The sequence below is a fragment of the Ranitomeya variabilis genome, chromosome 4, assembly GCF_051348905.1.
Source record: "Ranitomeya variabilis isolate aRanVar5 chromosome 4, aRanVar5.hap1, whole genome shotgun sequence".
Lineage (NCBI taxonomy): Eukaryota > Metazoa > Chordata > Amphibia > Anura > Dendrobatidae > Ranitomeya > Ranitomeya variabilis.
The window spans coordinates 289,065,137-289,092,654 of record NC_135235.1 but is presented as its reverse complement, the minus strand read 5'-3'; the positions used below and the strand labels follow the sequence as shown (position 1 = coordinate 289,092,654).

General features: G+C 47.7%; 1 protein-coding gene across 2 annotated transcripts; it reads left to right on the top strand.

Moving 5' to 3' along the window:
• Positions 1–4,358: 4,358 nt before the first annotated feature.
• Positions 4,359–13,922, top strand: CCNL2 (cyclin L2). 2 transcript variants are annotated; one of them, XR_013213218.1, is made up of 11 exons: positions 4,359–4,654; positions 8,420–8,494; positions 8,626–8,735; positions 8,818–8,938; positions 9,057–9,121; positions 9,929–10,721; positions 11,401–11,505; positions 11,594–11,732; positions 12,137–12,254; positions 12,529–12,609; positions 12,778–13,922. XR_013213218.1 is itself a non-coding variant. In XM_077250142.1 (11 exons), exons 1-11 carry the CDS (start codon positions 4,436–4,438, stop codon positions 13,121–13,123), a joined length of 1,479 nt encoding a protein of 492 aa, XP_077106257.1. In that variant the 5' UTR covers positions 4,370–4,435; the 3' UTR covers positions 13,124–13,922. The 2 variants fall into 2 exon arrangements, 1 of the variants encoding a protein (XP_077106257.1); XM_077250142.1 differs by having other exon boundaries at positions 4,370–4,654; positions 10,622–10,721.
• Positions 13,923–27,518: the final 13,596 nt, after the last annotated feature.

Sequence of the window (27,518 nt, the reverse complement as noted above, 5' to 3'; positions counted from 1 at the left end):
GGTTTGATTCTTGTACATGGAGAGAGAAAAGGTTCTCGATAGTGATGAGCGAATGTGCTCAGATAAGGTGTCATCTTGACTGCTAACCGAGTGTCTTCGGCGTGCTCGAATATGTTCTGAGGCTGCATGTCTTGTGGCTGTTCGACAGCTGCAACACATGCAGGGATTGTCCAACAATCCTTGTATGTATGGTGGCTGTCGAACAAATGCTATACATGCAGCCGCTGGGGACTTGAACATGGTATTCGAGCACACCAAAGTCACTTGGTTAGTAGTCGAGCATGCTCAGATGACACCTTATCCCAGCACATTCACTCATCGCTAGTTCTCAACCTTCTCTTTTCTGACTCTCCATGAAAATCGGACTGCACTTTGATGGCATCCGAGTGCTTTCCCATAGACTTGCATTGCCAACTTTGATCTAACCCTCGGATCAAAATCAGACATGTCTCCAATATTTACTGCTGACCACTCGGTCCGAGGAAAAAATTGAGCATGTGCACACCCCCATAGTATGATCTGTGAAAAAATTGATAGCATTGGTATGAGAAAAGCTGAGGTATGAGCGAGCACTTAGGCTCTGTTCCGTCAGTCATAAAGGTCGGGAGATAAGCCAGATAGTGGTGTATGTTGCAAAAAAGAAGTTTCATACAACTTTAGTGTAAAATTAATGTACAGATGCACAAATCGACTACGTGGCCATTATATGTACAGCACACTGCGAGTTATGAATACATGAACTCCCAATATTTCTGTAAATTCAAAAACGTAAGGTACTTAAAGGGAACCTGTCACCCCCAAAATCGAAGTTGAGCTAAGGCCACCGGCATCAGGGGCTTATCTACAGCATTCTGTAATGCTGTAGATAAGCCCCCAATGTAACCTGAAAGATAAAAAAAACAAGTTAGATTATACTCACCCAGGGGCGGTCCCGGTCATGGTCCGGTCCGATGGGCGTCACGGTCCAGTCCAGGGCCTCCCATCTTCTTACGATGACATCCTCTTCTTGTATTCACGCTGCGGCTCCGGCGCAGGCGTACTTTGTCTGACCTGTTGAGGGCAGAGCAAAGTACTGCAGTGCACCGGGAAAGGTCAGAGAGGCCCGGCGCCTGCACACTGCAGTGCTTTGCTCTGCCCTCAACAGGTCGGACAAAGTACGCCTGCGCCAGAGCCGCAGCATGAAGACCAGAAGAGGATGTCATGGAATGAAGATAGGAGGCACCGGACTGGACCGCGACGCCCATCGGACCGGACCGCAGCGGAACCGCCCCTGGGTGAGTATAATCTAACCTCTTTTTCTCATCTTTCAGGATACATCGGGGGCTTATCTACAGCATTGCAGAATGCTGTAGATATAAGCCCCTGATGTCGGTGGGCATAGCTCACCTTCGGTTTTGGGGGTGACAGGTTCCCTTTAAGGCTTCTTTCATATTTCCGTCTTCTGGGGGCCGTCGCAATCCGTGGTTATGGCAAAAAAACGGATCCTGCAAATGTGCCCGCAGGATCTGTTTTTTTACCATTGACTTGAACTAACGACAGATTGCGATGGATGGACACACGTTGCATCCGTCGTGCGACGGATGTGTCATGTTTTTGCGGTCCGTCGAGACGAAAAAACGTTCAGTGTAACGTTTTTTCATCCGTCGAATCCGCCAGTTCCAACCGCGCATGCGCGGCCGGAACTCCTCCCCGGAACTCACAATGGGCAGTGGATGCGTCGTAAGACTGCATCTGCTGCCCACGTTGTGCACAACGTCTGTCGGTACGTCGGGCCGATTGTTTGTGACGGCCCCATACCGACGGAAATGTGAAAGAAGCCTAAGGAACGTAAAGCCATCCAACCACATGAAGGTGTACATAAATATGGATGGTCCCTAAACACTGTATGTCCTACCTCTCCATGTACCAAACCAGGCCTCTGAACAGGGAGTGAAAGGAGACCAGGCATAGCTCGCAATCTGGAGAGGACTTGTAGAGGGAGGCACAGTCTTGCAGGAGGCCACACACCCCAATATACATGACAAAAATTAGGGCTCATAAAGATCTGAGGAGAACTGTATCTGTCATGTCAGGAGAACTTGCCGCAGAATGTCTGTCTGTGTCGGCCTTTAGCGCCTCCATAGAACTTTATAGGCACCAACTGTCACCTCCTATCCCAGTAATAGGGAAATCTGTTTTCAGAGAAGACGGATTTTACCTGTGAATTGGGAGAGATCAGTCTAGGAGGAAAAAGGAGCAGATTTCCCTGATGAGATATAATAATATTATTATTATTATTATTATTACAAAGCTTCTTATTTTCACTAGTACTATTGATTAAATAAAAATGAAAGTTAGGCCATCTTCACCATCGTCGTTTTTTTTCTTCTACAGCCAAAACCTGCTCTCTTGATGGTAAAAACAGTTTTTTGTGCTTTTTTTTTTATGCTGCGTTTTTTCGGGTGTGGATTACATGTGTTTTGTTCTCAGTACATGTTTTATATACCCCATAAAACACATCACAACCAGTTTGCTGCATTTTTCTTAATGTTTCTTTGCTTTCTCATTACTTTCTATGGGTGGGAAAAAAATGCAGCCTGAATTCACACGCTGCGGATTTCAAAAACGCTGCAGTTCTCAAATTGGCAGGAACAAAAAAAAGAGAACAAGTGTGTACATGAGATTTCTGAAAACTCAGAGTTTTTGCTGATACTTTGAAATGCAGCTTCTTACGATCCTAAATGCTGCATGTGAACTGCATCTTAGGGCTCATGCAGATGGCTGTAGATTTTGGTCTGATATTGGACTGCTAATGCAGGGACTGGCCGCCGGGCTCCTATTTCTGTGAAGCTGGTCACATTCAGGTCAGAGGTGCGGCCACGGTCTGCGCAATCAGGGTAGGAGAGCTAGGGCGGGTCCACGTACTCAGGGGCAGGAACACTAGGGCCAGCCTGCGCACTCGGGGTCGGAGACCTAGGGCCGGCCCACCTGCGTCCTTGGGGCCGGAAACCATGTGTCTGCCCGCAAACTAGGATCAGGAGACCCGGGCTCGGCCCGCAAACTAGGATCAGGAGACCCGGGCTCGGCCCGCAAACTAGGATCAGGAGTCCCGGGCTCGGCCCGCAAACTAGGATCAGGAGACCTGGGCTCGGCCCGCAAACTAGGATCAGGAGACCCGGGCTCGGCCCGCAAACTAGGATCAGGAGACCCGGGCTCGGCCCGCAAACTAGGATCAGGAGACCCGGGCTCGGCCCGCAAACTAGGATCAGGAGACCCGGGCTCGGCCCGCAAACTAGGATCAGGAGACCCGGGCTCGGCCCGCAAACTAGGATCAGGAGACCCGGGCTCGGCCCGCAAACTAGGATCAGGAGACCCGGGTTCGGCCCGCGCGCTCGGGGCGGGAGACCCGGGCTTGCTCTGCTCGCTCACGGGGAGAGCTAATTGGGGTCGTCCCGCGCACTTGAGGGCAGTAGAGGTGCGGCAGCTCCGTGCATTAGGCTATGTTCACATTTGCGTTCGGCGCCGCAGCTTCGGGCGCTGCGTTGCCGCATGCGTCATGCGCCCCTATATTTAACATGGGGGCGCATGGACATGCGTTGCACTTGCGTTTTGTGATGCATGCGTCGCTGTGGTGCATGCGTCAGGGCGCAGAGGACGCAGCAAGTTGCATTTTTTTCTGCGCCCAAAACCATGCAAAAATGGACGCATGCGTCACAAAACGCTGCGTTGTGCATACGTTTACATTTGCGTTGTGTCGCTGATGCTGCGGTGCACAACGCAAATGTGAACGTAGCTTAGCGGTACAATAATGTATGAGCCCGTGATCCTGCATTTCTCATGTGCTATAGTCGCTGCCCTTTTAGGCCATTGTCAAATATTGCAGATTAAAAAATACATTGATCTTAAGGGTAAGAACTTTTTAAGTTTCTGCAAGTGCAAAATAATGGAGTGGCTGCGACTGGCAAAATCCACAACATCGCAATGTGTGACCTGAGCTTTATTTGTGTTTCACAGTAGGCGATTTGTGTCATGTGACCGTACATGATTACACCTTGCCTTGCTCCGCCGCCCCCTCACTGTGGGGTGGAGACCACCTGCCCTCAGCAGCACAAACACACAGCACTTTCCGTCTGACACCGAATAACAATAGGGCAGAAACATGGCGGCGGCGGCCGCCGCGCTGCATTCTGGGACTTGTTTGTTCGAAAACTCCAGGTTTGCGTCATCGGACCGGATATGGGCGGGGCCAGCCCGGGCGTTCAAGCACGTTCTCTGACGTCAGCCTAAAGATTGGCTAATACTTTGAATGACGTATATTGTAACCAATCAGAGCCGAAGCCGAGGCGACGCCAGCCAATCAGAACGGTCGGGTTCGGCACTTAAGAATTTGTAACAAAAAAAAAATCGCAGGGCAGCGCCGTGCTGGAAGCTCAGAGGAAAGGAAAACGAGAAGAAGATGGCCGCCGCGACTGCCGGCCCTGCCGAGGGCATCCTGATCGGGGACAAGATGTACTCCGGCGTCCTCATCTCTCTGGAGAACTGCCTGATGCCGGAGGACAAGTGCGCGCTCACTCCGTCCATCGTGGACGGCCTGGACACTGACACGGAGACCGACCTGCGCTGTGTGGGCTGCGAGCTCATCCAGTCCGCCGGCATCCTGCTGCGGCTCCCGCAGGTAAGAGCGGCCCGTGCCGGAGGGGGAAGCCGGGAGCGGAGGCCGGGGGTGGGGACGGGAGGCCGGTGCTGCTGTGTCTCCGGGGAGCGCGCTGCGGCCTACACCGGCCCGGAGGCCTGCCCTGGAGTGAGCAGACAATGGCCGCCGGATTATGGGAGTAGTCTGCGCTAATCCGGCCGCGGGCGGCTGTGTGTCCATTCATGAGTGCCGGACTAATGGACTATGGGGGATTGTGGGGTACGGGGAAGTGCCGGACTATGGGGGATTGTGGGGTACGGGGAAGTGCCGGACTATGGGGGATTGTGGGGTACGGGGAAGTGCCGGACTATGGGGGATTGTGGAGTGCGGGGAAGTGCCGGACTATGGGGGATTGTGGAGTGCGGGGAAGTGCCGGACTATGGGGGATTGTGGAGTGCGGGGAAGTGCCGGACTATGGGGGATTGTGGGGTACGGGGAAGTGCCGGACTATGGGGGATTGTGGAGTGCGGGGAAGTGCCGGACTATGGGGGATTGTGGGGTACGGGGAAGTGCCGGACTATGGGGGATTGTGGAGTGCGGGGAAGTGCCGGACTATGGGGGATTGTGGAGTGCGGGGAAGTGCCGGACTATGGGGGATTGTGGAGTGCGGGGAAGTGCCGGACTATGGGGGATTGTGGAGTGCGGGGAAGTGCCGGACTATGGGGGATTGTGGAGTGCGGGGAAGTGCCGGACTATGGGGGATTGTGGAGTACGGGGAAGTGCCGGACTATGGGGGATTGTGGAGTGCGGGGAAGTGCCGGACTATGGGGGATTGTGGAGTACGGGGAAGTGCCGGACTATGGGGGATTGTGGAGTGCGGGGAAGTGCCGGACTATGGGGGATTGTGGAGTGCGGGGAAGTGCCGGACTATGGGGGATTGTGGAGTGCGGGGAAGTGCCGGACTATGGGGGATTGTGGAGTGCGGGGAAGTGCCGGACTATGGGGGATTGTGGAGTGCGGGGAAGTGCCGGACTATGGGGGATTGTGGAGTGCGGGGAAGTGCCGGACTGTGGGGGATTGTGGAGTGCGGGGAAGTGCCGGACTGTGGGGGATTGTGGAGTGCGGGGAAGTGCCGGACTGTGGGGGATTGTGGAGTGCGGGGAAGTGCCGGACCGTGGGGGATTGTGGAGTGCGGGGAAGTGCCGGACCGTGGGGGATTGTGGAGTACGGGGAAGTGCCGGACCGTGGGGGATTGTGGAGTGCGGGGAAGTGCCGGACCGTGGGGGATTGTGGAGTGCGGGGAAGTGCCGGGACCGTAGGGGATTGTGGAGTACGGGGAAGTGCCGGGACCGTAGGGGATTGTGGAGTACGGGGAAGTGCCGGGACCGTAGGGGATTGTGGAGTACGGGGAAGTGCCGGGACCGTAGGGGATTGTGGAGTACGGGGAAGTGCCGGGACCGTAGGGGATTGTGGAGTACGGGGAAGTGCCGGGACCGTGGGGGATTGTGGGGAAGTGCCGGGACCGTGGGGGATTGTGGGGAAGTGCCGGGACCGTGGGGGATTGTGGGGAAGTGCCGGGACCGTGGGGGATTGTGGGGAAGTGCCGGGACCGTGGGGGATTGTGGGGAAGTGCCGGGACCGTGGGGGATTGTGGGGAAGTGCCGGGACCGTGGGGGATTGTGGGGAAGTGCCGGGATTGTGGGGAAGTGCCGGGACCGTGGGGGACTGTGGACTTCTGGGTGATCAGGGAGAAGTTTAGGAAAAATACATTTCTAGTCCATTATTTTTTCTTTTATGGGGGTTTCAGAAATGGATTCAGTGTGAAGAGAATGTCTGGTGACCACAGCTCTGGTCTCAGTGGGGCTGATGGAGAAAGCTCCAGGGGAATGAATGACAGAGCACGGCCGCTCTACACTAACGGGCGAAAGGTGCCGATCACCGACAGCCCCTGTGATTAATAATTTCTTCCCGAGCCCCCTACTCCTGCCACTGGCGGCCATGTCATCGTCTTCTGGGGTGACAGCAGAAATTGACCCCCAGGGACTCACTCCCCCTATATGTGTGAGATGGGGGGCCAGGACCCCTCCAATGGGAGTGAGGATCAGACCTGGTGAATCCAGTCTCCCCTGTCCTGGTGTCTGGCTGCCTCACACTAATCAGCTGCTCCCAACACAATCTGCTTTTTTTTCCTACCTAACCTAACCCCTTCCTGTCTGGGCTTTTTGCATTTTTCTATTTTTTTTTTTCCTCCTTCCATGAGCCATGGCTTTTTTTTTCCTCTCCAGAGTCAGAGCCATATAAAGTCTTGTTGTTCTTGTGGTGTTTTTTGTTTTTTGTTTTTTGTTTTTTTTAGACTTGTTGCTTTTTTGATTTTTCTTTCAATGTACTTGAAAATGGGACTGAAAAAAACCCATAAGAGCTGTGAAATTGTTTGTTCTGCAGTACAGGTGACCTGGCAGTGAGATTACAGCAACACCCAACTTGTAAAGTTGTATTTTTTTTATTTATAAAGAAATCTGCTTTTGTTGCTATTCCCTAGGATCTGTTTTGTTTTTGAGCTGATGGTCTTATTGGTGCCATTTTTGGGGTACACGTGACACTTGGCTTCTATTTGTGGGTGCAGTTGAGGCAAATAAAGGCGCAGGATTGGTACAAAGCGGTGGTTGTGTATGTACCGGTCTGCTCCAATCTGCCAGAAGTCCTGGAGAGCGGCACTTTGCCGTCTCTGGCAGTTCTGTAGCATTAATAGAGCAGCGGTGCACGTTCCTGGCCATCACCCTATTAGGGCCCCATTCTTGTGATGGATGTGGCCCCAGTGCAAATCCTTTTGGATCATGATAACTTCTCCAGCCATATATGTTCCATCCAGTCAGTTACTGTGGGTCCTTGTGTACAGACCCCATTGGTGCCATGTTTTCTATTGCATGCTGCCCCTAATGTCAGACATATGCCCCTCTGCTTATGTTTGGTTCTCTGTGTACTCTGGTTTCTTTGGTTACCTGCACGTTTTGTTTTTCCACTTCGGGGTTAATAGAGGTCGCAGCTGACGTAGTGGTCCCGTAAGTGGATGAGGCGGCCGCCCTGCTGATCTCGGGGACATGACGTCCGCTCCCAGCCAGCTGCTCCTTTGTTCTGTTTCTGAGAACCCCAGGCAGTCCTGTTCTGTGGAGCTGGCGTCACGTTCCTGCTCAGATCTGCCCTGCGGGGGCGCCGTGTCCTCCGCATGTGACCGGACACCTGTACCTGACTCATGTCATCTGCTGTTACTCAATGTTTCCTCCCAGCACAAGTAGGACACGGCTGAGCCTGAGGATCAGCACAAGGAAAGGTTTAATATTAGATTTATTGCTTCATGTTCTAAAATTGATTCCCCTAGTTTCTAACGTCACGACGCTTACTCGGGTGAACTTTCCCAAGTTTTTGAAGCAGAAGACGCATCAAGAATCTGGAGGGTTTTTTTTGTTTTTTTTTAAATAAATTTTCAGTTTTGCTGTCGCTGAACTTTTTTTTAAGCAAAAGCAATAAGTATTTATACAAGGAATTATGGGACTTGGAAGCGTGTATGGACGAGCCTCGCAGCACGGGTGGGCCGTTATATGGCAGACTTACTGTACAGTGTCTTCACTTTAGATAAGTTACGAAGAACAATGTGATTACTCTATTACCATATTATTATAGTTTATCGTCTGATCACGTGGTCGCCTCCAGATCATCCCGGCGCTTGACGTGAGAGGTGTCGATCACGGGCTGTCCCTGGCTTTCCACCTGTCAGTTCTGCAGTGCTTAGTGTCATGTCTTACTTTTCAGGTCGCGATGGCCACGGGTCAAGTATTATTCCAGCGTTTCTTCTATTCCAAGTCGTTTGTAAAGTATTCAATGGAGGTAAGTGTTGTCACCCATGTTCTGCTACATTCTTAGTTCTTTGGGGGTCTCTCTATTCATGGACAGTGTCGCCGTTCATCTTCAGGGTGTTGTATTTGCTCTTTTTTTCTTTTTTTTTTTTTTTTTTTTAGCACGTGTCCATGGCCTGCGTTCATCTGGCATCCAAGATCGAAGAGGCTCCGAGACGCATCAGAGACGTGATCAATGTGTTTCACCGTCTCCGACAGTTAAGGGAGAGGCAGTAAGTTCTCTGGGTTTTGCCCCCGGCCGGGGTTTAGCACAGACTGATCTTAATCTAACCTTCCGTGTCTGACCCTTTTCAGGAAGCCGTCACCTTTGGTGTTGGATCAGGACTACGTGAACTTGAAGAACCAAATAATAAAAGCGGAGAGGAGGGTCCTGAAGGAATTAGGCTTTTGTGTGCACGTGAAACACCCCCATAAAGTGAGTGCTTTTGGCATTGTTTGCAGTTATTACTTAGTAGCCCGACGTAAGGTCCCATCTCTACTAGATGCTGTGGTAGCCACCATAAAAGTATAACCTGTTTCTTGTCTTTTCTCAGATTATTGTGATGTACCTACAAGTTTTGGAGTGTGAACGCAATAAGCATCTGGTCCAGACTTCATGGTGAGTGTCGCCTTCCCTGTAGTTCGTATGTAGCCTGTAAGCTGCAGGATCTGTAGGGCATTGCCAAAGCGATGCCGTACGAGTCCTGGGGAATCACGGCAATTTTTAACAGATCAGTCAATTGCAGCCGTTATCTACTGTTGACCTGTAGAAGATCTGAAGGGGAAACACATGGGAAATGGCTTCAGCTTTCCCCTCTTTGGAGCGAAGAGCTGGGAGACATTTGCTGTGTGCCGCCGACTGCCTTGGCCCATTTTCAAGGCTCCTCTCGTGGTTTTGTAGATCAAGCGGAAACTCTCAATCCTAGTTTTCAAATTTTTTTTTTTTCTTTAAGGGGAAATTAAAAAAAAAAAAAAAAAAATGTCATGGCTGAATGAAATGTGTGGATTAACTACGGTGCACTTACATAAAAATGTTTTTGGTCTCTTGTACTTTGGGTTTATCAAGACTGTTGGTATTAAAGGGGGCTTTCTTGTTTTATAAAGTGATGGAATATCACTAGGAGAGAGTGATGGTAATGCAACAATGGTCACTTCCAGGATCATCCGCCGTGCTGGCAGTTGTAGTGCAATCCTTTAAAACGACAGAACTTTCAGAAGAAAAAAAAAAAGCACAGCCCTGAATCAGTGCTGCTTCCCCTTTTTTCGGTTCACGATCATATTGGTGGCACATCCTAGAGATACTCCATCAGAATATCATGTTTTATGGGGGGAGGGGGGATGCTAACAAATGTCTGGTGCTGTTTTACTTGTTCAATGGATGGAGAACCTATATTAACTTTTGTTTTCTGTACTCTTTTGATCAAAGGCTAGCCTCTGAGGGTAAGTGACTAAGACTTCTCCTCTGCTGTCCAAGCGCTTCGGTGCAGGGATGGCTGCCGTCTTCAGTCAATCCCAAGCAGGTTCCCCAGAAACGAAGGCTGCCTCTGGTCAGGTGGTATACATCCCGCGGAGTAAGGGGGCTCACCGCTCCTTATGGTTTCCTTTTTCTTTCTTTGTTTTCTTTGACCTATTATTTTACAATGAACAGTAGTTTTTTTTATTTTAATTTGCCTTTCATTTATTTTGTAGTTGAAGTACCAATATATTTCCATAGACTGTATATTTAACCTCTGACTTGTAATAGTTTTTATTCTGTTCTTTCTGTAACTTTGATTAGCCTTGTCTAGATCTGCCGTCCTTGTGAGAATCCCACGCCGTACATTGCAGCAGAATGTCTCTACCACGTGGAGGTTGAATGCTGGCCGCACACCGCCGGTGGATGATATTAGGACTCTCCATCTGGATGAAGCCACATTGACCTCTTTATTGGCACTGACTTTTTTTTAGTCTGGCACACAATCTATATATAAAGCCTTTTTTTGGCACACCCACAAGAAGTTAAAATATGTTCTCCATCCTTCACAATTGAACACTTTTGTATGCCTGAAACACCTAATGACCAGATGATTGTTCGTTACGTCGCGGCTACAATGTTTTTGCTTCTTTTGTGCCATTTCAGGAACTATATGAATGACAGCCTCCGCACCGATGTCTTTGAGAGGTTCGATCCTGAGACGATTGCGTGCGCCTGCATCTACCTGGCGGCAAGAACACTGGAGGTTGGTATATACCAAGAATCTTTCATCGTAGGGTTTAAAGTATTTGTTGGTTTTAGAAAACTCCAGTCTATTCCCCGGCTGTGGTTTCTTTGAAAAATAACCCTGTGCTTTACTTGGCTTCCCTGGTTCTAGCGCTGAGTCTCCTGCGGCTCCTGGTGTCTATAAGTGGCAGCGCTGCAGCTAATCTGAGACCAGTGGATCGTGCCGTCGACTTGGGCAAAGCCTCTGAGCTACTTATAGGCTGCAGCGTGCTGGTTGTGCAGCCGCTGTTGCAACGGAGACTTGGCGCTGGACCTGGGTAGGGCGAGTAAAGCACAGTGGTTTTTAAACCTATTGCATCTGGGGGGACCAGTGGCTTTCTGAATTCTGGAAACCCCCCCCCTTTAAAGGGTTAACTTTTAAACATGGCATTGTCATCAGTGGGGGTCCACCACTGTATTTAAGGGTATCATAGTTCGGACCCCCACAAAATCCATAGGTGATGACTTTCAATGACAGGAGTAATACGGAATTCACATGGAGTACAATTTTCAGACTGGCCATGGGGCTGACAAGTGAGGTGCCGTGGCGGTAAGGAAATTGTGGTCTTTAAGCCTTACTGTTAAAGGGGGGATGAAGGCGCTGTGAAGATACTTTATTATCTTATGGAAAACTTTTTTATTATTATTATTTCTTATAGATCTGCCTCCCAAATCGTCCTCACTGGTTCCTTCTGTTTGGTGCTTCCGAAGAAAACATTCGGGAGATCTGTCTTCAGATTTTGAGGCTGTACACGAGAAAGAAGGTATGCAGGATGTCGTATCCCCCCTCTTCACCTCGACTTCTAAACGTGTTTGTCAGTGATATGATAAAACCCTTCTCCTATGTTACAGGCTGATGTGACTGATCTGGACGGTACAGTCGAGAAGAAAAGGCTAATGCTGGAGGAGGCTAAAGCCAAGGCGAAAGGGTTACTACCCGACGGGACCCCACGTATCGATGCCCCCGAGTTCTCGCCTAATGTGAAAACTGGTATGTTTGCACGCACTTAGAAGCTTTCTAACTAGTGATGCGTGAATATACTCGTTACTCGAGATTTCTCGAGCACGCTCGGGGGTCCTCCGAGTATTTTTTTAGTGTTTGGAGATTTAGTTTTTCTTGCCGCAGCTGAATGACTTACATCTGTTAGCCAGCTTGATTACATGTGGGGATTCCCTAGCAACCAGGCAACCCCCACATGTACTTATGCTGGCTAACAGATGTAAATCATTCAGCTGCGGCAAGAAAAACTAAATCTCCGAGCACTAAAAAATACTAAAAAGGACCCCCAAGCATGCTCGAAATCTCGAGTAACAAGTATATTCGCTCATCACTATTTCTAACTTATTTTGTTTGTTTCCTGCACAACTGAGATGACAAATCATTTCTTTTTATAGTGTCTCCTAAGGAAGGAAAACTGAACAAACTTTCACCCGACACTGTACATGCACTGAAAAGCGTCAAAAGAAAAGTGGAGGATGCAAAAAGGATCACGTCGTCAAGCCCTGTGAATGGGTGAGTAGTAACTCATGAATGCACAGTTAAAGGGGTTGTCAGGGACTTGTATATTTATGATGGTACCTGTTGGGTCATCAATATCAGATCAGTGGGGATCTGACACTCATCACCCCTACGATCATCCGCTCTGTACACTGTCCATTGCATAAAACTACAGCCCTGTTCCTATTCATATAAGTAGTTTGCAGAAATTGATGACGCCCCCCCCCTTCTCAGTGCAAAGTCCTATTCAATTATTGACTTTTCACAATTTTTTTGTTTCTTGTAACAGTGTCATAAAAGGGAGAGAAAGCCGAAGTGGTAGTGGAAGCCGCTCCCGTTCCCACTCGCGATCTGGGTCTCCAAAACGAAGGTGAGTTTCTGACTCTGTCGCTGTATGGTTTCTCTACGTCTGCAGTGTGAGTACGCCCGTGTACTTCCAATATGTAATGTGCCAAGCCGGATGTTGTAGAATGAGGCAAATATTCGTGTTGTGCCAGCAAGGAGTCTGTTACTAATCCTGGTGTCTCTTACCCCCCAGGAAAAGTGAAAGCTACTCTACCTCCAGCGGTTCAAAGTCTCGTAGCCACTCCAGAAGTCGAAGCGACTCGCCACCTCGAAAAGCAAACCACGGCTCCTACAAAGGCTCCAAAAGCCAGTTACACGGGAAGGACAAGGACTACAAATACACGGGGCCGAAAAGACGCTCCCGCAGCAGAAGTTCTTCCCCTCACAGCCGCTCACATGGAAGTCCAGGCTCCAGAAAGTACAAGAAGAAAAGTCACTACTACCGCGATCGGCGGCGAGAGCGCTCCCGGTCTTATGAGCGAGTGCCGCATCGGCATTACGACCGCGAATATCCGGGTCACAGCCATCACCGAAGATGAAAATCACGTCGTCTGGATGGATAATGATCAGAGCCATGGACATGACTACGGATTATTCTGGTGCTAATTGAGAACCCAAAACCGGAATTTTAAGGGGCATTTATTTTATATTTCTTTGGAAAGCGGAGTGCTAAAGTTTATAGCCCACCTATGAAGAAGACCCGACATTTCCCAAAAGTTAAAGTCTGAATAGATAGTAACGCAATGTATCTAAACAGTACATTATGGATGTAGACGTTCTCTTATGTAGACCTACATTAGGTCAGAGCTGAATGTTTCGATTCTCGTTACGGGAGTGGCCGTAGCATTTTGGACATTTGTACATATCTGTGATGGACCTGGACACTTCTGTACCATAGATTGTTTTATATCTTTCCATGCCCGTGCCGGACACGTGCAGCCCACCCACGGACCGTCCTTTCGATTACAGGACGTGCGTGATATTCTACTCAGGATATTTGATGGCTCAAATATATCTAAGAAGGTTTAGTCTTTGTGCTTGTTTACCAGGTCTATGGAAACGAACCACAGCTCGGCTGTATCAGTTTTATTGGTATATCCAAGCTGTATTCCAGGGGTGTCAAACTGCATTCTTCGAGGGCCGCAAACAGGTCATGTTTTCAGGATTTCCTTAGCATTCCACAAGGTGCTGGAATCATTCTGTGCAGGTGATTAAATTATCACCTGTGGAATACAAGGAAATCCTGAAAACATGACCTGTTGCAGCCCTCGAGGAATGCAGTTTGATACCTCTGCTGTATTCCTCTTTACTCAATAAAGTATTGGATTTTATATTTAACGTGTCGTCTTCGTGTCTCTTTCTATTCCCTACAGCCATGTAGGACTTGGGAAGAACTTGCCACTGGTACAAAGTTATCAGAAAAACTAAGTACACCCTCTTTGAATACTATGGTCACAACATAAAAATTATCTGTGTATACACAGAAAAAGAGAGTACAAAAAACTCTTTAAAATATCAAAATAATTTTAATTACATCATATTCAGAAAGAAAACAATTATATGGACCAAAGAATTCAAACCGTGAAAGACACGAACAGTCTATGGTCAAAAGCAAACACACATCATTTGTGGACTGGGAAATTAACCCCTGATGGACACCAATAAATATTACACAATTCAGGTCCCACTGCACAATAGCAACTATAGTAAAAACTATCAAATAAATACATTTCATAAAAGCATTAAGCTACTTACTGGTAGCAGCGTTTTTCGGAAGCCCATGACAGCACCACGAGAGAGGGGATCCGCCCTTCAGGAACAGAAAACCTACAGATACAAAAGGGCAGCACCTCTCCCACGTATCAGTTGTATTCCAGAGATTGAGAGGACTACCGCGGTTAGTAGCATACATATATACATACATAATCATGTCAACTCATATATAATTATCCCACCAGAAATCACACGTGAAAAAACTATAATAATATTATCTCTTATAATTATTTAACGAAGTGCAACCCCCACGTGAATAGGGAGGGAACTAAGGGTGCTGTCATGGGCTTCCGAAAAACGCTGCTACCAGTAAGTAGCTAAAATCTTTATTCGGACTCCCATGAGAGCACCACAAGAGATTTACAGAGATGTAAGCTACCTTAGGGGAGGGACTATAGCCTGCAACACCCTTAACCCGAAGGTGAGATCTGAGGAGGACCCCAAGTCCAACCGATAGTGTTTGAAAAAGGTGGAAGGGGATGACCATGTGGCCGCCTTACATATCTGTTCGATTGATACTCCAGATCTCTCCGCCCAGGAAGATGCCATGGCCCGGGTGGAATGCGCCCTCAGATTCTGTGGAGCCGGACCCCCATCTGCTGTATAAGCCAGAGAGAGAGCCTCCCTAATCCATCTAGCTAGTGTGCATTTCGATACCCTATACCCTTTCCTAGGACCCTGAAAGGATAAAAATAGTGCATTATCTTTTTTTCCAAGTATCAGTGACCGATATAATGCAGAAGACATCTTCTGACATCTAAGGTATGGAGACGCTCTTCTTTAGAGTTAGAAGGATTAGGGAGAATGGAAGAACTATTTCCTGAGCCCTGTGGAAATGTGAAGCTACTTTCGGCAAGTAAGCTGGGTCCGGCCTAAGGATTACCCTATCCTGCAAGAATTCAGTATATGGGGGAAGTGCTTGAATATCTCCTACCCTACGTGCAGATGTTATCGCTACCAGTAAAGCTGTTTTGAGGGATAGTAGTTTTATTGAGGCTGATTGTAGGGGTTCGAAGGGCTCTTTTGTCAAAGATGAAAGGACTAGATTAAGATCCCACGGAACCGACATACTCTTATGTATGGGCCTTGCTCTACCCACGGCCTTAATAAACCTCGAAACCCAATAATTGTTGGCAATATTAAAAGAAAATAGGGCTCCCGGGGCTGAGATCTGTACTTTTAGTGTACTCGTGGAAAGATTTAATTCCAATCCCTTCTGTAAAAATTCTAGAATTTGGCGTATTGGCAAGCCCTTTTTTATATCGAAGTCTGATATGGGTAGGAACTTTTTCCAAGTTCTAGAGTAGACCTTAGCTGTAATCTGCTTCCTACTCTTAAGAGTATCTACCAAATTTGGGGAGACGCCTCTGTCCTTTAACAACGACCGCTCAAACTCCATGCCGTTAAATGGAGTCCCTTCACTTGTGGATGGCTGATCGGACCTTGGCAAAGCAAGTCTGGAATGTCTGGAAGCACCCAAGGATCGTCCACCGACATTGTCCTGAGCCATACGAACCAGGTCCTCCTGGGCCAGAACGGGGCAATCAGTATAACTTCCGCCCCATCCTCCCTGATTTTCCTCACCACTAGAGGCAACAGGTTCAATGGCGGGAAAGCGTAGGCCAACTGAAAATCCCATTTTATCAGGAAGGCGTCCACTGCCAGAGGATTCTCCCTGGGATTCAAGGAACAAAATTTTCTCACTTTCCTGTTGGATCTGGTGGCAAAGAGATCCACCTCTGGTTGACCCCATTTGCGGACAATCAGATTGAAGATGTCCTTGTTTAAAGACCACTCGCCTTGCCTTAGGGTATTTCGGCTGAGAAAGTCTGCCTTTTATATTTTCTTTTCCTCTGATGTGGAGCGCAGTTAAAGATAGAAAATGTGTTTCTGCTGTCTGGAAAAGGCGATCTGCCACCTGCATCAGAGCCTCAGAACGTGTCCCACCTTGATGGTTTATACAGGCCACCGCCACCTGGTTGTCGGAAAGGATCCTGGCGTGGTGACCCTGTAGGTATATGAGGAGTTTTTTAACCGATAATTCAATGGCCATTAACTCCCTTTGGTTGGATGAAGTTGTAAGGGAATCCCATTGTCCCTGAACCACGATGTCACCCATGTGAGCCCCCCACCCCGAGGGGCTAGCATCCGTGGTTATCACTCGAGTTATATCTACTACCCAAGGAACACCAACCGCTAATTCATCCTTGTTAAGCCACCATCTAAGCGACCTAAGGGTTAATGGGTTCAATGTTATTTTTTTCATCTAAGGACCCTCCTACTGCCCTATCATTCCTCAAAACATCTTTTTGAAGAGGTCTAGTGTGAAGATGAGCCCACCTGACAGCCAGAATACAAGATGACAGGGACCCTAATAGGGACATGGCATGTCTAAGGGTCATGGTGGGTTTATCAATTGCTTTTAACACCAGATGCTGAATCTGAATTAACTTATCCGGGGGAAGACAGCACTGCTGGGTATCTGAATCCAACAGCAGACCTAGTAACTTTTGAACTTTTAGGGGCTGTAACTGGGATTTATCATAATTTATTATCCAGCCTAGATGTTCTAGTTTTCTCCTAGCCACCTCCCATTGCGATAGGCAATGATCCGCTGAATTCCCCACTATGAGAAAGTCATCTAAGTATGGGACAATGAGAATATTGGATTCTCATAAATGTGCCATAAACTCCGCAACTATTTTCGTAAACACTCTGGGGGCAGCCGATAACCCAAAGGGAAGTGACGTATATTGAAAGTGACAAACTATTCCCCCCATAAAAACTGCCACCCGTAAGAATTGTTGGAAATCCGTGTGAATAGGTACATGATAGTAAGCATCTTTTAAATCCACTACTACCATGAAACAGTTTTTAAACGGCATCTTTATTGTTGAACTAATAGATTCCATTTTAAAGGAATGTTTGACCAAAAAACTATTAACCCCTTACTGACCTCGGACAGGATAGTACGTCCGAGGTCAGATCCCCTGCTTTGATGCAGGGCTCCGCGGTGAGCCCGCATCAAAGCCGGGACATGTCAGCTGTTTTGAACAGCTGACATGTGCCCGCAATAGCGTGCCCGCAATAGCGGCGGGTGAAATCACGATTCACCCGCCGCTATTAACTAGTTAAATGCTGCTGTCAAACGCAGACAGCGGCATTTAACTACCGCATCCGGCCGGATATGAGCGCATCGCCGACCCCCGTCACATGATCGGAGGTCGGCGATGCTTCTCCATTGTAACCATAGAGGTCCTTGAGACCTCTATGGTTACAGATCCCCGGCAGCTGTGAGCGCCACCCTGTGGTCGGCGCTCACAGCACACCTGATTTTCTGCTACATAGCAGCGAACAGCAGATCGCTGCTATGTAGCTGAGCCGATCGTGCTGTGCCTACTTCTAGCATGGCAAAAGTTAAAAAAAATGTGAAAAAAATTTAAAAAATATAAAAGTTTAAATCACCCCCCCCCTTTCGCCCCAATCAAAATAAATCAATAAAAAAAAAAATCAAACCTACACATATTTGGTATCGCCGCGTTCAGAATCGCCCGATCAATAAAAAAAAAAAAGCATTAACCTGATCGCTAAACGGCGTAACGAGAAACAAAATTCGAAACACCAGAATTACGTGTTTTTTTTTGGTCGCCGCGACATTGCATTAAAAAGCAATAACGGGCAACCAAAAGAACGTATCTGCACCAAAATGCTATCATTAAAAACGCCAGCTCGGCACGCAAAAAATAAGCCCTCAACCGACCCCAGATCATGAAAAATGGAGACGCTACGAGTATCGGAAAATGTCGCTTTTTTTTTTTTTTTTTTTTAGCAAAGTTTGGATTTTTTTTCACCACTTAGGTAAAAAATAACCTAGACATGTTAGGTGTCTATGAACACGTACTGACCTGGAGAATCATAATGGCAGGTCAGTTTTAGCATTTAGTGAACCTAGCAAAAAAGCCAAACAAAAAACAAGTGTGGGACTGCACTTTTTTTGCAATTTCACTGCACTTGGAATTTTTTTCCCGTTTTCTAGTACACGACATGGTAAAACCAATGATGTTGTTCAAAAGTACAACTCGTCCCGCAAAAAATAAGCCCTCACATGGCCAAATTGACGGAAAAATAAAAAAGTTATGGCTCTGGGAAGGAGGGGAGCGAAAAACGAACACGGAAAAATGAAAAATCCCAAGGTCATGAAGGGGTTAAGGGACCTAAGATTTATAATGGTCCTAAAAGTTTTATCGGGTTTCTGGATAAGAACAGAGGAGATTAAAATCCTCTACCTCTTTCCGAATCTGGGATTTCTATCAGTACATTTTTCAGACATAAAGATGTGACTTCCGATTCTAACGCCGACTGTTCAATGGGAGAAGCACGCAGGGGAGTAAATTTAAAGCTATAACCTGGGATACGATTAAACTCAAGTTTGAGTCCCTGAGATATAACACATCGCACCTAGTTGCTATTCGTGATTTCTGACCATACTGCAGAAAAGGCCAATAACCTCCCCCTACCGGCAACTCTAGTCATTGGTCTGGCTTCTTCCTTTCCCTCGAGGAACGACGGAACATGAATCCCGTACCTCTTCTACGCCTCTCTTCCCCTTTAAATCGGTCCCTAGTGGGTGAGAATGTACGTTTTCTTCCCCGACCAAATCTTTTCTTGTTGAAGGTACAACGATAAGATGTGTATAGATTAGGGAACTTCTTATCATCGCCAGCATTCTCTAGTAGTTCATCCAATGCTGGACCGAATAAATACTCTCCTTTGCAAGGAATGGCGCAGAGCTTAGATCTTGCCTGAATGTCCCCTGACCAGCATTTCAACCATAGGGCTCTTCTCGCAGCATTAGATAGACCTGCCGCTCTAGCCGCCATCTTTACTGAGTCGACAGAAGCATCTGATATGAAGGCAGCGGCCTCCTGGATGACTGGTAGAGCGTTTAACATAACGTCTCTAGAAGCACCTTCCTTTAACTGGGATTCCAACTGGTCCAGCCAGACCATCATCGATCTTGCTGTACAGGTAGATGCTACTGCTGGCCTTAAGGAACCAGCCGCTATTTCCCAGGCTCCCTTCAGGAAGGAATCTGCCTTCCTGTCAAGTGGATCTTTAAGAGATCCCAAATCTTCAAAAGGCAGCAAAGCTCGTTTTGAGACTTTGGCCACCGAAGCATCTAGTTTAGGGGCCTTGTCCCAAGTATTGACTGCCGGATAGTCAAAAGGATACCTACGCTTTAGAGCTGGTGGCAGGGAACCTTTCTTTTCGGGCTTCTTCCATTATTTAAGAATAAGCTCCTGAATTTTCTCATTTAATGGAAAAGACCTACGTCTTTTCTGATCCAGACCACTGAACATCATCTCTTCCTTGGATAACTGCGGCCTGGGATCTGCAATGCCCATTGTTCCCCTGACTGATTTGACTAACTTGTCAACTCTATCAAGAGGCAAACAAAAGCGGCCCGAATCTTCTCCCGACGAGGAGGACGAAGAATCTGAATCGTACGAGCCTTCATCTCCATCATCCTTCCCTGAAGAATCAGAGACCCGGGAACCTTTGGATTTTGAGGGTACGGCTTGAGATAGGGACTTAAGACTCTGCTTAACTTCTGCCCTAATCATCTCCTTCAGGCTTGTCGCCATATTGGAAGATACTTCCGCTACCTGAGGGAGTATAGTAAGGCAATGTAGTCTTCCTAGACTTAGTGCCACTCCACCCTTTCCCTGAGACCTCACTGTCTGTTGGATACAGGGGCTACACAATTTTTTCAGCCATAAATCTGGTAAGGGGACTCCACAGAGGGCGCACTCCTTGCGCCTTACCGATACACTTCTTCCCCTAAAATAAATGATATGAGGGGGACTGCGTCACTGAGTGCACTTTCTTGTAGATCACTTACCAGTGCCCGCAGAGAAAAAAGATACCGGAATACGAGGTGGGTCCTTTCTGAATGATGCGTCCGATCCTTGCTTGGAGAAGCTTTTACGACCGGAATCGTCACTTCTCCTGGCATGGTCCTTGGCTTTGGGCTTCTGACGAGTCTCCTCCGGCAGCAGGCCCTGCTGCTCATTGTCACTCTCCATCCTAACGCTTAATGCCAGAAGCAAGGGTCCGTCCTGGAGCCTACTTATATCCCCCTCTTCCGGTTCAGCAGATTTGTCCGGCGCTGCCCCCTGATTCGCTGCCCCCCAGGTGCAGGTGACAGGCAGGACCTGCCATGCGATTACTGGTGGGCGCCGCCATATTGGAGCCACCGCGCATTCGCGGTACCCCCGACCCCGGAAACACACACCGACTCCGCCCCTAGACGTCACCGCAGCTCCCAGTGCTTCCTGTCGGCGCCGAGAGCAGCGCGGGACGCCCGGACAGACAGCGGTGTCCCGGACAGCCCCTCGGAATCGCATCCCCACACCCTGGGGACAAAAGCGAGGGGCACATACTTACCTGGCGCTGGCTGGAGACAGAAAGACCGCTGGTCCACCGCTCCCTGCTGCCAGCATCACTGACGTGCAGCCCTGCCAGGACCACCGTGATGCCTCAGGAACTCAGCACCGGCCGAGGTAGGAGACCCCCTCGCTACCTGAGTCGGCCGGTCGGCCTGGGCCTTCTGTAGGATCCAGTCCCTATAGGAACAGGAAACCAACTGATGCATGGGAGAGGTGCCGCCCTTTTCTATCTGTAGGTTTCCTGTTCCTGAAGGGCGGATCCCCTCTCTCGTGGTGCTGTCATGGGAGTCCGAATAAATTAAAGTTTCCATTAGTGCTATATTTGTAATTGGGACACCGCAAATCACTGTGAATCAATAGTGTCATAGTGCCATCAGAATGGATCTTACCCATATAAGTCATTGTGCGCAACTAGACCACGCAGACCCATGCGCATTTCTTGTAGGCTTGATGGCACTATGACACATTGAGTAGATATACCTTTAAGTTGAGGTTTGTGGGCATTTGTTCATGCTCTGTTGTTTAGGCTACAAGTGTGCTGTCAATTCTGACTGCTAACTTGTAAGTCCTCCAATTGTGCACGCTGCATTGTGAGGATTCTCTGGTGCCGAGATCAGCAAACACGTCACAAATATGTGACTTGAAAACATACGGTCACATGCAAACTAGTCCTGCGTAGCTTCTCTCAATGCAAGTGTATTGAGCAAGGCAGGACAAGTCTAGTTAGAATGTGACTGCCCGCTCCCAGCACTGGAGAATCCTCAGTACGCATGATGTGAGGATTTTGAAGTCTACAGTCACAAAGAGTAACTGCAGATCTCTCGCCTGAGCCCAAACAAGTTTAATGTCTCACCGCAGCATTTCAATTAGGTCAAGGTCTGGATTTTGTCTGATCCACTACACCTTTTTCTTACATTTTGATGTAGGTACTGTTGCTTGGGATTGGTGTCCTGTTACATGAGCCCCTTTCTGACCCTGCTTTAGTTTTTGGATTTTTATTATGGAATACTTGGGTATATAGTGGAGTTAATGATTAAAGGTCTAAAGTCTGCAGTCACTGTGACTGCAGACTTATGAATGCCCCAACGCACGCACTGTGCACTGCGGGGATTCACCATTTTCCTTCCCGGGACCGATGGGTATGTATGCATTACAAATACTCCCAGCCAGTGGGCGCGGCCTCACTCTCCATACAGTCCTCCGCTCCAGTCAGTCTTATGGTTCTGTCATGAACATATAACGTGTGAACAGGCCTTTAGTGTCCTGAGCTGTAGCTCTTGGGTGTCTTTGCTGAGATGTTCACTCCTGGGAAGATTGTATATTGTCTTGAATGTTTTATACAGGTGAACAATCTTTCTCATTTAGGCCGGTTTCCCACTTGCATTTGGAGCAGCTGCGGAGGGCTGCGGACTTCCTCAGTGAAGCCCCGCCCTCCGCCGCTAGCTCCGCCTACTTCGGCATGCGGCCGGCATGCGGCCTGTGTACCTATATTTAACATTAGGTACTCAGGTCGTGCGGCTGTATGCGGAGGCTGCCGTATGCGTCGTTTTGACACTGCGGCAACCAGCGTAGGACGCAGCCTGTAGCATTTTTTTTTTTTTATCTGCAGCGTCAAAACGACGCATGCGGCAGCCTCCGCATACAGCCGCACGACCTGCGTACCTAATGTTAAAGATAGGTACGCAGGCCGCATGCTGGCGGCATGCAGAAGTAGGTGGAGCTAGCGGCGGAGGGCGGGGCTTCACGGAGGAAGTCCGCAGCCCTCCGCAGCTGCTCCAAACGCAAGTGGGAAACCGGCCTTATAGAATGATGAACTCTAAATTGTAACCCCCCTCATAATCTCTCCCTGCAATCGATTACACATGGCCATGAAAGGGCTACTTACAATGGTGCAGATTTATTAGAAGGCTTTTCCTGCTTTACACTTCTATGGCATACCCATAAAATGTGGTAAATGGGGGTGTCCAACGACTAGACTTCCACCTTACTGTAGGCAGGTGATCCGATCTCCCGATATCTGGGGAAGATAATCAACTTTACTATAATCCATATGTTGGGGGCATGTATAAAATGATGGGCAGGGTATAAGCGCCAACATTTTTGGGGGCCATTTTGTAGCAGGTTTGGTGTGTGTTTTGTTTTTGTTGCAACAATGTTTCTTGGTTGCTGTTTTTTTTTTTATTTGAGTTTCTAACAAGTCAAATGAGTCATACATTATGATTCCAGGTTTCTGCTTCGAACTTCCTATCTGTAGTGCCCAGTGCTGATATCTGTTGGCACAGAGGTCACAGACGGCTCCTGATGGCGATTCGTCAACTTCTCCTTGTGATTGCAGAGGTTGTGCTGATTACCAGACAGATCCCTGCTGCCTAAAGGTACCTTCACACTAAGCGACTTTACAACGATATCGCTAGCGATCCGTGACGTTGCAGCGTCCTGGATAGCGATATTGTTGTGTTTGACACGCAGCAGCGATCAGGATCCCGCTGTGAGATCGCTGGTCGTTGCTGAAAGTCCAGAACTTTATTTCGTCGCTGGATCTCCAGCTGACATCGCTGAATCGGTGTGTGTGACACCGATCCAGCGATGTCTTCACTGGTAACCAGGGTAAACATCGGGTTACTAAGCGCAGGGCCGCGCTTAGTAACCCGATGTTTACCCTGGTTACCATTGTAAATGTAAAAAAAAAACACATACTCACATTCCGGTGCCCGGCGTCCGCTTCCCTGCACTCCTCCTGCATCCTGTGTAAGTGCCGGCCGTAAAGCAGAGCGGTGACGTCACCGCTCTGCTCTGTGGGAGATGCCAGAGATGTTCGGCGCTGACACAGGATGCAGGAGGAGTGCAGGGAAGCGGACGCCGGGCACCGGAATGTGAGTATGTGTTTTTTTTTTTTACTTTTACAATGGTAACTAGGGTAAACATCGGGTTACTAAGCGCGGCCCTGCGCTTAGTAACCCGATGTTTACCCTGGTTACCCGGGGACCTCGGCATCGTTGGTCGCTGGAGAGCCGTCTGTGTGACAGCTCTCCAGTGACCACACAACGACTAAACAGCGACGCTGCAGCGATCGGCATCGTTGTCTGTATCGCTGCAGCGTCGCTTAGTGTGAAGGTACCTTAAGACTTCCTTCACACGTCCTGGTGATTTCTGTACAGGAAAAACCAGTACTGGTGAGATTGGTGATCCGTATGTGATGCGTACTGGTGCTTGGGGGAAAATCAGTGCAGTTTGCGCTATTCCCAGGCGCCGGCTTTTGAAGGTGGCTCTCAGCATTGTCGTTTGGGCTCCCTGATTGACAAGGAGCCAATGATGGGAGTTCTATTCAGCACCTGTTGTGTACATCCTGTTTAAAATAAAAATGTATGTGGGCTTCTGTGTAATTTTCATAACCAGCAGAGGGAAAGCTCATAGCTGTGGACTGATGTTAATAATCTGGGACACGGGACCATATCGCATAAGGTTGCCAGGCTATTAATAACAGCTCACAACTGTTACCCAACAGTCCATACTGTGCCGTGCCCTAATCCATCCCTGCGAGATCTGATTTTCAGAATGGACGGTGGCATGATGCGACTGTTCATGAAAACCAGGAGATAATGAGCCTGTCACTGACGCTGCGCTCCCACGCTCAGTTCACTGAGTGGCCCTATGAACTGCAGTTATCTCAATGAGATCAGCGCCGTGAGAATCTTCCGACTATGCTCTCAGTGATCTCATTGAGGTCAGAACAGTTCATCCGGCTGCTCACAGGTGAACTGAGCGTGGGAGCACAGCGTCCGTGACTGGCACTAACCTCTATATGACGTCACCGCTCGTCACTGAAGCTGCGTTCTCAGCGTCGCCTCATGCTGCCTTTCATTTTGAAAATCAGATGTCGCAGAGATGGCTTACGATGGGGGACAGTATGGATTATCTTCATGTCTAACAGGTGAGGAATATGGTTGTTTATTATTTTTGGTCGTTTACAGGGGACACGGTCTTCGATTAATTATAGGCGTAAAGCTGAGTGTAAGGCTATGTGCACACGTTCTGGATGTTTTGCGTTTTTTTTAGCTATAAAAACGCAATAAAACAGCAAAAAAACGCATCCTATTAATAGAATGCAATCTGCAATTTTTGTGCACATGTTGCGTTTTTTTTTCTGCGAAAAAAATGCATCGTGGTAAAAAAAAAAAAAGCAGCATGTTCATTAATTTTGCGGATTTTTTGTGGATTTCCCGCTATTTAATGCATTGGAAAGCTCCAGAAAAAACGTGAAAAATCCGCACAAAAAATGCGTGCGGATTTCCTGCAGAAAAAGTCCGGTTTTGTACAGGAAATTTCTGCAAAGAATCCTGACGTGTGCACAACCTAAGCCTAATTTTTACACATTTATTTAAAAATAAAAAAACAAGCCATGTGTTTTGTTTTATTTCAAATAAAGGATTTTATTATTGCAGTGTGTTTATTTCAAAACTTACTATGGGGTTAGTAATGGGGGTATCTTATTGACGCCTCTCCATTACTAACCCCTGGGATTGATGTCACCGGGCAATACAAAGATGACATCAACCCCAATACTATTACCCCACCTTGTTACCTCCACAGGGCAAGTGGGAAGAGCGCGGCTAAGCACCAGGTTTGGCGCCTCTTACAGATGAGCCATTTCCGAGGCGGCTGAGGGCTGATGTTGGTAGCCTGGGGGGTGAGAGGGTACAATATCTCTGGCCCCTTCCCAGACTTTTAATATCAACCAACAACTGTCTTTTTAGCGGTTTGAATGTATAGGGGACGCTATAAATATATTTTTTTTTGGGGGGGGGGGGGGCGGTCCTCCTTTAAACCAGTAAAGGCTAAGCAAACAGCTGTGAGCTGTTATTAATAGCCTGGGAACCCTTTAGGATATTGTCCCCTTTCCCAGATTATTAACATCAGTCCCCAGCTATGAGCTTTCCCTCGGCTGGTTATGAAAATTAAGCAGGGGCAAATGTTTTTTTTTTTTTAATTCTTTATTGTACACAGTGGGTGCTGAATACAACTCCCATCATTGTTGCCTGGTCGTGCTAATCTCAGGGAGACCAAGCGACAATGATGAGCGCTGCCTTCAGCAGCCGGTGCCTGGGATCAGCATGAACTGTACCGCTACTTCTCAGGTGCCGGTACATGTCATGCTGATGACACACGGATATCGTCTGCGTCATCAGTGTGTACATGTGCGGCACGCATTTTGTCCACGCTGCTCGAAAAAACTGACATGTGCAACAAGGAGGCCTCAACGTGGGGAGTCGGCTGTCAATCAGCACGATGTCGGCAGTCACGTCCCATCGACATAGGAACCCAGAAGAGGAAGAAGAGCTGCTCTGTTGGCGCAAAGCCGCAGAATCACCGGGGACAAAAATTAGTCCTGTACATTGAGAATGAATGCGGAGTGCAGCAGCCGGTAGAGGAGGAGCCCAGCAATGGGGATGACAAAGAGAATTCATTTTATAGCTGCTATGATTAACCCCTTCATACTCCGTGATGTACAATTATGCCACAAAGTGTGTCCGGGTGTTTGGAGCAGGCTCAGGACATGAGCCCGCCACACACAGGGCAGATGCTGACGGTGTAACATTACAGCAATGGCTGCTATTAACCTCTTAAATGCTGCTGTCAATCACTGACCCCCACCACCACCACTGTGCCAGTCATGGTATTTCTCCTGTGATATATCCAGCCACGGGCTCATCATCATAGGAGACGCTGATTTTTACTACATACAACAATTCCCTGATCTCAGGTCCCCTAAGGGGACTGAAAGAAGTGAAAAAAAAAAGTTGTTTTTTTGTTTGTTTTTTATGATTTCACTCACCCCCTTCTCTTCCCTGGTTAAAAATAAAGAAATGTAAGATATAAAAAAATCCACATTTTGTTTTATCGCAACGTCTGTAAAAGTCTGATTTATCAAACTATAAACCTGATTTATTGGTATAAAGAAGAAAAAAGCAGTTGATCCTCCAGAATTGTGTTTTTTTTAGTCCCCTCAACACTGCAAAAAGTGCAATAAAAAGTGATCAAAAAATCATATTTACCCCATAGCGGTATATAAGACCATCAGCTTGCCGCGCCGCACAAAACACAAGTGTAATTTTTTTTTATTTTTACAAAGTTCAGCATTTTTCTTAGCCACTAAAATAATATAATAATAGTTTGTTTTTTTTACTTTATTTTTTTAGCATTTCACTTGGATTTTTTGGGGGCCGTTCTCCCTTACTCTGGATGGAAAAGTGAAGGGTTTCATTCAAAGATACGACTCATCCTGCAAAAAAAAAAACTATGTCGATAGAAAAGTTAAAAAAAAAGAGAAAAAAAAATTGGGTTAAAATGCAATTGTAAACAAGTGTTACCCATATTTGGAGGCCGCTCGGAGGGGTTTTGCATCCCCCGGGCTGAACCCACAGCTGCACCTCTCACCCTAAAGCTTCCTTCACCATGTTTTTTATTTTTTTTGTAGGGGGGGAAGCAGGGGTAAAAAGACCCTTGTCTTTGCGGTTTCTGGATTTTTTTTTCCTATAGAAAGACCTATTTAGAAGAAAAGAAACACCAGAGACACAAAAAAGATCTTAGTGTTTGTAATTTCTATATATTTTTTAATATATATTTAATTTTTATCTTGCAAAAATAAAGAGCAAAAAAAAATCACCATAAAAAAACATAAAATTGACCCTCAGAGCTGCCTGATCTGAACACT